The sequence below is a fragment of the Pelobates fuscus genome, chromosome 11 (assembly GCF_036172605.1).
Source record: "Pelobates fuscus isolate aPelFus1 chromosome 11, aPelFus1.pri, whole genome shotgun sequence".
Lineage (NCBI taxonomy): Eukaryota > Metazoa > Chordata > Amphibia > Anura > Pelobatidae > Pelobates > Pelobates fuscus.
The window spans coordinates 48906915-48916888 of record NC_086327.1 but is presented as its reverse complement, the minus strand read 5'-3'; the positions used below and the strand labels follow the sequence as shown (position 1 = coordinate 48916888).

At 37.8% G+C, this 9974-nt stretch overlaps 1 protein-coding gene across 4 annotated transcripts in view; it reads right to left on the bottom strand.

Moving 5' to 3' along the window:
* Window positions 1–1701: 1701 nt before the first annotated feature.
* Window positions 1702–9974, bottom strand: part of LMTK3 (lemur tyrosine kinase 3) — a 54600-nt gene continuing 46327 nt past the window's right edge. For all 4 annotated transcript variants that reach the window (XM_063436792.1, XM_063436794.1, XM_063436795.1 and 1 more), the window contains exons 15-16: window positions 7936–8187; window positions 1702–4493 (exon numbers count right to left, since the gene is read on the bottom strand). In XM_063436792.1, coding sequence (XP_063292862.1) covers window positions 4477–4493; window positions 7936–8187 — 269 coding nt within the window. In that variant the 3' untranslated portion in view covers window positions 1702–4476. The remainder of the gene's footprint in view (window positions 4494–7935; window positions 8188–9974) is intronic.

Genomic DNA, 9974 nt, shown 5'->3' with positions numbered 1-9974 from the left:
GTGTTACCTCGATTTGCAGCTCTCTCTCAATTTGCTCTAACAGCTGTTCTTCCTCAATAATATTTACATTAGGTGGTTTATAACATATCCCAACCAATAATTGATTTCCCTTTGTTTGCCCCAAGCGGATATCTACCCATAAAGCCTTCACATTTTCCTTGTCACATTCCACATGCCTAGGATTTGAGTTTAACTCATGGTTGACATATAAACATACCCCACCACCCTTCTTGTTTTTCCTATCCTTCCTAAATAACATGTACCAATTTAAGTTAACTGCCCAGTCATGTGTCTCATCCCACCATGTTTCTGTTATGCCTATTATATCATATTATTTAGTGTTTGCTATTGCCTCTAGTTTTTGTTATATAGTTATATAGGCTCCTTGCATTAGTAAGCATACATTTAATATTATCATGAGTCTTTTGTACTTTTTGTGAATTATCAATATTACATACCTCCTCTGTTCTGAGCTCCCCCCTCCCCCCATCTCCACCCCCTTTGTTCTGAGCTAAAGCCCATCTCCTTTCTATCCTATCTCCATTTTCTAGATTGCTTTGACCCTCCACCCCTACCACTAGTTCAAAATCTCCTCCAACCTTCTAGCCATCCTATCCCCCAGCACAGCAGACCCTCTTCCGTTTAGGTGCAATCCATCATGACTATACAGGTTGTACCCATGCGCAAAATCGGCCCAGTGCTCTAAAAACCCCAAACCCTCTTTACTGCACCAAGACTTTAGCCACGCATTGACCTCTCTAATCTCCCGCTGCCTTTCTGCTGTAGCGTGCGGCACAGGTAATATTTCTGAAAAAATTACCTTGGAGGTCCTTTTCTTTAGCTTTCTTCCTAGTTCCCTGAACTCATTCTTTAGGACCTTCCATTTCCCTCTGACTTTGTCAATTGTTAATGTTTTGCGAAATGTCTTTCTACTGTTATAAGTACTTCATACTAGTCTGCCATCGAACCTAGGTTGGGTAATTAGAGGAGCAGTTGGGGTATGCAATAGCAGGTCTGGCAATCAACATATGAGTAAGATGTAAATAATGTAATAACGCTGTGCATCTAGTAGTTTAGAAACAGAGCAAGCAAAAGTAAGTGAGAGTGAAATAGAGGGAGAGGTGGAATTTGTTTTTACAGGTGTATTGTATTAAAAGTAGATAGAGGAACATGCAGCCATATAATTAAAAGGAAAAAAACAAGGCATGTTATAAGTTCGAATAACAGAAGACCTGTCTGTCTGCCTATCTGCCTACTTGTCTGTCTGTCTTACTGTCGGCCTGCCTGCCTATCTGTCTCTATGTATTTTGGTCTGTCTGCCTATTTGTCTGTCTGTTTGCCTATTTGTCTGTCTGTCTGCATTTCTGTCTGCTTGCCTGTCTGTCTATCTATCTTGTCTGTTGCTGAACTGGAACTAAAAGCTTAATTGTAGTGAATTGTAAACTAAATTGCAAACAAATAGGATAAAATAGCCAAATGTGATTTTAGCAGAGTTGTACTTTTTCAGAATCAGATATTTTTGCTTAAATTTTAGTTTGGTTTTAAGATCCATAGAATTTTTTTTATTGAATAACCCCTTTTGTCCAATTCCCATCTCCTTTCTTGTATTTTAAAATGCTGTGTAGCTAAGAACATAACCAATAAGAAGTTGGAAATTTAAGACAATTATGACTAACACACAATCATGGTAATACATATAAATTGTAGCAAATGCTGTTTATTCACCATTTTTTAAAATTATTCCCAAATTACCATCATTTAGGCAACTTGAGTATCACAGATAAGTCTCCTCTTTTATTTTTATTTTAGATTTACACAATCTAGTACTGCTTCTGTTACACGAAGGTTAGAAGACAGAGCTTTCTGCTTAAAATCAGTTACATTTCATGGGCCTCTATTTGATCTTAAATAAAATATAAAATATGGATGATAATAAATAAAAATTGTAATAAACGTACAAACACACATTCATGAAGCCTAGAATCTGGTGATGCCTTTAAGTCTTTGAATTTTATCTGGAGTCAATGAAGGGAGTTGCTGGACTCATGGAACCAAGATAAAGCTGGATTCTGGGTCAACATCTGGTATAAAGAGGAAAACGATAAGTTGGAGTCAACATTGAATGTCCAACAGAAGTTGATCGGAAACCAAAATTCCATTGAATTGTTTTTCAAAAAATAAATTCACCATGTTCTTTTGCAGTCTTTGTTGTTGATGTAACTTTATAAAACATGTGACAGAGTTGAACTTACTCAAAATGTACAGGTTTTTGCCTCCTGTCTATACTGTAGTAAATTCCCAAAGTATGTGTCCAGCTGATATTTAGACTCTTTTTGAGCATTTAAAAAAGAATTTTTTTTTTAAACTCATTCAGGTTTTTTTCTAAGTTCTTTAAATCCGAAGATTCCTGACAAGTGATTCCACTAAAAATGCCTTAACCAGTTCATATACTTTTATAAGTCTCGCTCTTTCCTTGTGTAATGCTGTCAAATCCCGATTGTAAATATATACCGGTACTTACTGATAGCAAAATCTGTAAAATCACTGGCAGAAAAATTCACGGGCACCCAGTCTTTAGCAGTGTCTCCACATGGTTCCTAGCATACTGAAGTATAAATGTTTTTTGTTTGTTTTTGTTTTTCACAGTAAAATTCCAAACTGAAAAAAAATCAGTTAATGTACGTCTTTGTGGGTATATCTTCATTTATCCCCAGTGCAAACACTGATAATTGCAGTCTGTGTCACAATTTAATGCCAGTTCACGTTACCATTTGCATTCATAACATTTCTGTGTAACAAACTATTTAATTGCTTAATCCAATAAGGCTCCCCAATGGGTTCATTTGGCACTATTCGTAAACCAGCTCACCACCAGCAACAGGTTTACATTCTGCATTTATTGTGTAGGAAAAAACAAGCAACAGCAGGGAATTAACGAACATTAAACTTATCCCCACAATGGGCTAACACATACCCAGTCATAAACAATGATACCTTATATCACTAGTGGCCAAAAAGTGGATCATGTGATCTTTATTTTAACCACCTCTGCCTTATATATCTCTAAAGGAGATGCTTGGTTCTCCCTTATTCATTTTATACTTATATCATAGTTCTCTATTACGTATTCTATATGTGCAATAAAGCACCCCCCTACATAACCGATGCAGAGTGAAATGCCATATGCCATTTTTTTTCTCACTTTTATTTATTTTTGCCTCTTATAAGCACAAATTTAATTTGACGTATCTTAAAATGGGTATAAAAATACACCCCCTACACCTGCGTCTTACAAGTCTCTTTTACCAATTACATCTGTTTTTGGAAACAAATGTCATTGCGTAAGTGCAGCCAGTCTCTACATATGAACAATCTGTTCCTCCATAAACATCTGTTTATTACATTTTTGTTTTCACCGTCATTTTGTTTTGGCAATTTTACTTTTAGTTATTATTGTGTCTCTCTGACGAATAAGACGTAGTTTATCTGTATGTATATATTGTATCTTTAACCCTCCTGACTTTTTTTTTTACAAGGGAGTAGAAACTGCTACTGAGCTTTTTTGTTATGTGTCTAAATATAACCTGTCAAGGATTGTAATGTTCTCATTGCTAATTTTTATTCTGCAGTCAGTAACGTTTAAAATGCTCTGAAAATATTGGAAGGGATAAAAACAAAACTAGGAGGCATTCCAGAGTTTAGAAATTGCCTTCGTGAATATGCTTTGGGGCTCGTGCTTAGTCGAAGAAACAAATTAATTCCAAAGCTTTGTTACAAGAAAATCTAATTTGGGACTACCAACACATTTGCTTAGCTTAATCGTTGATAAAATATGGCATGACCTAGTTAGACTTAAAGTGAAGCATCGTTTCATCATATCTTGTTCAGGGAACTCATAACTTTAAAAAGTTGCATGTAGAATATATTTTTAATATTTCATTTTGTATCTTGTTGTCCTGACAACAGATAAACATGATTTGCTCTCTATCAGTTCGTACTACAAAGTCCGTTTGTCATGATGTTATGACACGTGTTTTTATTAAATAAACAAACTATTATTGCAGACAGTGAGACTCTAATAGCAATAGGGATTCATGATATCAACACACCGATCTAAACCCATTGCTGGAACTGAGCATCAAATACATTGGAACAATTTTGGCACAAGTAGAATAAGAAAAACATCCCAGTCAATAGGATGGAAATATGTATCCAGAATATTTGATGTGAAATTCCTCTGCTGGCAATAATCATATGGCAATCGAAAACCTCACTATTGACCCCATTCTTTTGTCAGAGTATGTCTCCCTGAGCCTTTTGGATCCTTCAGCAATCTACCTTTTCACATATCAATGCTGTGGCTGAAAGCTGACCAAGCAAAGAAGGGAATTTGGGGAAGATAGAAGAAAAAGGTGGTGCTGGTCAGGTGGTTCCTGAAGTACTTGCATGGTCTTTGCAATGGGAATGTCAATACCTTCAGTTCTCAACTGCACCTAAAAAAAGAGATACAATATTATATTCTTAGCAGCGTTTAATGAATAATACATTGTTAAACATTGTTAAAGGAACGCTTCAAGAACGCAATGTAAGTTGCCAAACCATTTTTGAATTGACTGACTTCTTACCTGGGTTCCGTTCCACATCTCCACTGCCAAAGCTGGAGAGCCAGAAGTTCTGGAGCAGTATAGGGCTTAGCTCACCAGAATTAACAAACATTTTTGCTTATAAACTTTTGGTACTCAAAACATAAAAAAATGGCTTGACTACTTGTAATATTGGAGGCACCAGGGCACTCTTAGCACCATAATCACTACAGTGGTTGACTTGTCACAGCTCCTTTATTCGCCTTTGGCATAACAATCTAGCTCTTCCAAAGACCCTCTTCTGGTGCTGTAGTTGTTATAGTGCTTGGAGTGTTCCTTTAAATCTTTTTAAAGACATACACTACTTTAAATTAAGTGTATCAACTACAAAGTCAGAGCAGTGAGCACTACTCAGCCAGTATGTGTAGATAGAATATAAAGATCATACGTTTACGTATACTGGGACATATGGTGCACATATTATTCTAAATGAGCCAACTTAAATTCAGAAATATCTTTCGGGTGAGGCTAAATAAGTTGTTAATACTCCGATTAAAAGTAAGGATTTGCCTATGCATTTGTTTTTTAAAGAGAAGAGAAAAAATTGAGCAGTAGCCATTCAGTGTTGTGGCAACCAACAGGTGTCTGTATCATGTGCTGCCTACCATGTATCATGTTCATGCTCATTAAAAAAGCTTTCCATAGAAAATTAACAATACAAGTCACAATACTCACGTTTTGTGAAAAGAAAAGCTTACACTGTATTGGAAATGGTTGTATGAACCCTGGCTTCCTGGGACGTTCTTGACTAATCTGTGTGTTTTTTCATGTCAATGGAGCAATTAAATAACCTCCATTTGTTTAAATATACATAGGGATTTGGGAGAGAGAGCAGGTATCTCTGTTTTTTACTGTATGTATTGGGGCTGATGTGTACTATGGTCATTTCTGCCACCCAAGAGTAGTGGGAGTTTAAGCGCAGGACTTGTTTTTTGTATTTGGATTACCTTTTGTATCACATAGTTCGTTTACGATGCTGCTGCCCATCCCATGTGTTCCCTATTAAGGGTTAATAAGTATGTAGGGATGGATATAAAAAATACCCCTGTCTTTGCCAGAAGCTCAAGGAACCAAGGTGAATGGTTAGTGTAGAACTCACCTAAGAGGTTTACCTTGCCGTTGGCAGGTGGGGGCATTCCCTCCAATGGCCATTGGAGTAACTAAATAACCTACACATAGGGATTTGGGAGAGAACGCAGGTAACATTTTTTCTTTGGTTCTTAGTGTATGTATTGGGGCTGATGTGTACTATGGTCGTCGGTGAGGCCCAAGAGTAGTCAGAGTTTGAGCGCAGGACTTGTTTTTTAATATATATATATATATATATATATATGTTTTACTATCTGTAAAACCTGAGACCCACAATCCACTACCCATACACAATGTTTTCCGTATGCAATTTATTAGATTGTTAACAAATCAGCTAGATTGTTATCAGAAAGGGCAATTCATAGAAAGTTTCAAAGTCATATTGCATGAACAACCCACCACTGAAAAATATATTATTCTGTCATTCTGCAATGGATGTGTTAAAATATTCTGTAAAATTTAAGCTTCTTTGATAATACAAGAATAGACATTTCTACTTACATAAAAAGTCAATGACACAGAATAATACAGAAATCTATGTCTCATTGTCAAAAGAAAATAATGTTCAGTCGAAGAGTGGGATCTTATCAGTAGATGACTGTCAGAAAGACAATGGCCGATGGGTCTACTTAGATTTGTAGCCACAGGGGCATCTGCACCGAACTAAAGTAAATTTTTTAGAAAATACACTATATGGCCAAAAGTATGTGGATATCCCTACTAGTTACTGAGTTTAGTTGTTTTAGACACAGAGTGAACAGATAAATAGAATCTAGCACATTTAATCTAAAAAGAACTGTGCATCACTAGCTTAATGCAATAACAAACAGGAAAATAGTCAAAGTCTGAGTTCAAGGACAGGAGAGGTACATGATAACAGTTAGACATAGCCAGGTCAAAGAATACCAAGTAGCAGGGTAGACATATCTAGGACAAAATACAAAAAGATCAATATAAACATGAATGTCTTATTGAGTACTCGAGACACCACAGCAAGTACTGCAGCAGAACATCTGGAGCATTGAAAGAGATGTGACTCCATAGATCCTACGTCATTTTTTGGACTAACAGATGACTCATTAAAAATGTATGCCATAAGGCAGGGTTCAACATGAAAATTCATACCAGAATGACACAGGGGGTTTCGAACGATGCAGGAATGTGTAGATACAGTAATACTTAAAAGGTAAAATACATCTAGCTCTTAATTACTAGATTAACAATAGTTGTAGAAGTTTTTTGTAATTTGCTCATAAATTACAAAATAAAATATCAGAACTGGACAGAAAAATACAACCTTTAAAATGCATGTCCTCAACTTAGGTGGAGCCTTGTGGCTATCTTGAGAAGACGCACTTCATATCATAGATCCTAACGGGGTTCATCCACTTGAACAATTCTAAATTAGCATAAAAAAGTGCTTGTAAGTCAATTATTGTTTTGACTCAAGCATCATCCCTTTACTGGACTCTTGGCAGTTTTGCAGAGCATTTCCACCCTATGATATACTGAAGGCCAAGTGTTTGTCTCCATCTGCTACCTTATGTTCATTAAGGACTTTATGCTGATTACCCCCTACCCACATTTTGTCTCTGGCACGTTTATGAGTAAATGGTGGAGCAGACATGATCCCTGCACCCTATCGTGGTTCTTTATTTGCTAAACCTGACCTGTTCCTTGAATATCCTCTGAGAGGTCTCCATATTTCCACATGGGAAGTATGCATTTTTAATATTTTTGGCCAAGGTTGGTACCAAACATTCATCCTTTAATACATAACACTCTTGGTTTTATTGAGGAAAATCCACCCACCTAATTACATTAGTTACCATGCAAACTTTTTTTGCACATGTGGGTTCACAAAACCCAACACGTGCAACACAACAAGTAGTCTACATTTGGTGAATCACTGCAAATGTATTCCAAAACTACTTTAGTTTTTGTGAATCACTCAACTAATATTCAAATATCAACTCTTAATGTATTTGAAATGTTGGAACACTAAATGAACAATGCCTGAAATCCTGGATTAGATGCAGGTGACCATGCAAGGCTCCACCAATATCAGCAAAGAACAGAAACATAAGGTTACAAAGTGATCAACAAAATAATTGATGAGTGAATATTACAAAAACTCTGCTATGTCTAAAAAATTGAGATGTACACAGAGAATGCACTTTGAGGATACTCATTTGGTGCTCACCTGTAGTTGCTGCTACTTCAGACTCACACATTGGAAGATGAGGATCCACAGCAGGAGAGACAGTGAAGCGAGTAAACCTGAGTGTGTCCATCAGGCTAGCTTCTCCCTGCTTGCCTTGAAGTGAAGTAGAAGGTGTTGGTGAGGTGGGACTTATTTGTGACTTCAGTGCAGCCGCCTCTGTTGCCATGGCGGCAATAAATGAGGAGTTTTGTGTCATTAGTGGGAAATCATCATCCCACTCAAAACTTCCACCTTTAGAGATAAAAATAGAAAGCAGCCAATTTCATACACGTGGCTTTGCAGAAATGTAATTTTAAGAATAATTACATTTTTTTTCTAGCAGCTATAGAAAATCTGACTATATTTCTCCACATCCAACTGTGCATTTTCACATGTAATACAATTATCTTAATTACTGAACCTTTATTTTCTTTCTTTATAATAATTTTTATAAAATATAAACAATATAAACCCATTAAACAATATCTCTCTAAAAAGTTATAATGCAATTGTGTGAGGGGCAAATAAGGCCATATAGGAAATAAAGGGGAAATAAGTTGGTTGTGGTGTGCCGGAACCAACGTCGAGGCAGGCCTGTAATAAAAGAGGGCCCACCCATGAGGTGTAATGAAAAGTATAAATAGAGGGCGTGGAGGGTGGGGACATGCGAATCGCTAAACTACGTACGGGATGGAGGAAGGTGAGTAGGGGGTTTAAGTAGTGTAACATGTCCCTCCCACAACTGCAGGCCAAGCCTTTACATTTGTGTGAGGGGCAAATAAGGCCGTATAGGAAATAAAGGGGGAAATAAGTCGGTTGTGGTGTGCCGGAACCGACGTCGAGGTAGGTCTGTAATAAAAGAGGGCAAAAAATAGATACCTGTCAGAAACCTAAAACAGTCAACAAAATCTTAATTGCCTAGCCAAGCGAGTAAATAGGTGCATGGCACTTTAAACAGTACTCTAAATTGTGCAAGGGGAAGTAAGGTATATTAAACATGTTGGCCATCTAGGGTAGACTAAGTGTGGGGTAGAGAAGGTAATCAATAGACTGCACAAATAGGTGAGATTTCCTGAGACAATGCTGCAAGATGATGTGGTGACTGTAAGAAAAAGGGGGACCCCAAGAAACTGTGAAAGCAGGTATAGCGGCTCGACAACTAGATTACATAGATACCTAGCTGAAAAAAGCCTCACAGTTGTGATTAAACGGTTGATCCAAAAGAAGGCAAAAAAACCCAGTTTGAACCGCTTTCCAATTTGCAACAAGCTAGGAAAAAATTCCTTCTTGACCCCAGAATGGCAGTCGGATTTATCCTTGGATCAAGCAGATATCGCCCTACATTGAAAGGTTGATGCCGGTTTGTGATGACAAGCATAACTAGGTCTGATAGTGATCGAAATACTTGGATGTTGATGGGAAATCTGGAGATTGATGATTCCCGGAACCTGAAAACACCTTGAGTATGGTAATAAAACTGGTATGAGTAACATGAAAGTGTGTGTGAATGGAAACCTGAACAACATGTGAAGTTGTAGACTGGATAGGTAGAGTTGATGTAAGTAAGAGGTGACAAAAAAAAAAAAAAAAAAACTAAATACATCGCAGACAACATATCAACAGAGACAGTAACGCTATACATGAGAGCGAGAGCCAGACGTGAAAGATGGCGACCACGAGCCACAAGGCTGGCAGCCTGCGATCAGGCCCCGAAACACCAGGAATGGTAGCAGCTACGGGAAAGGTCGTAGGCAGAGCCACATGGAATGCGTAGAAGAGGCACAGGACCGATCGCATGAAAAAGGTGCAGGAAATCCGGTTAGGATCCAGCCAAAGCGGCAGATGCCAGGTACCCTAAACTGCCATCCGACACCGCCCCATAGACGAATGCAGTGTTACCCGTGGAGGTGGACAGACACTGAGAGTACAGCTGACCGTAAGGCTGCCGGGGGGGAATAAGCGGAATCGTGAGAACCACAATGAAGCGAGGAAGCGCCCAGGACCCAAAAAAAAGGTAGGAGTAGCCGAAACTCCAGGGC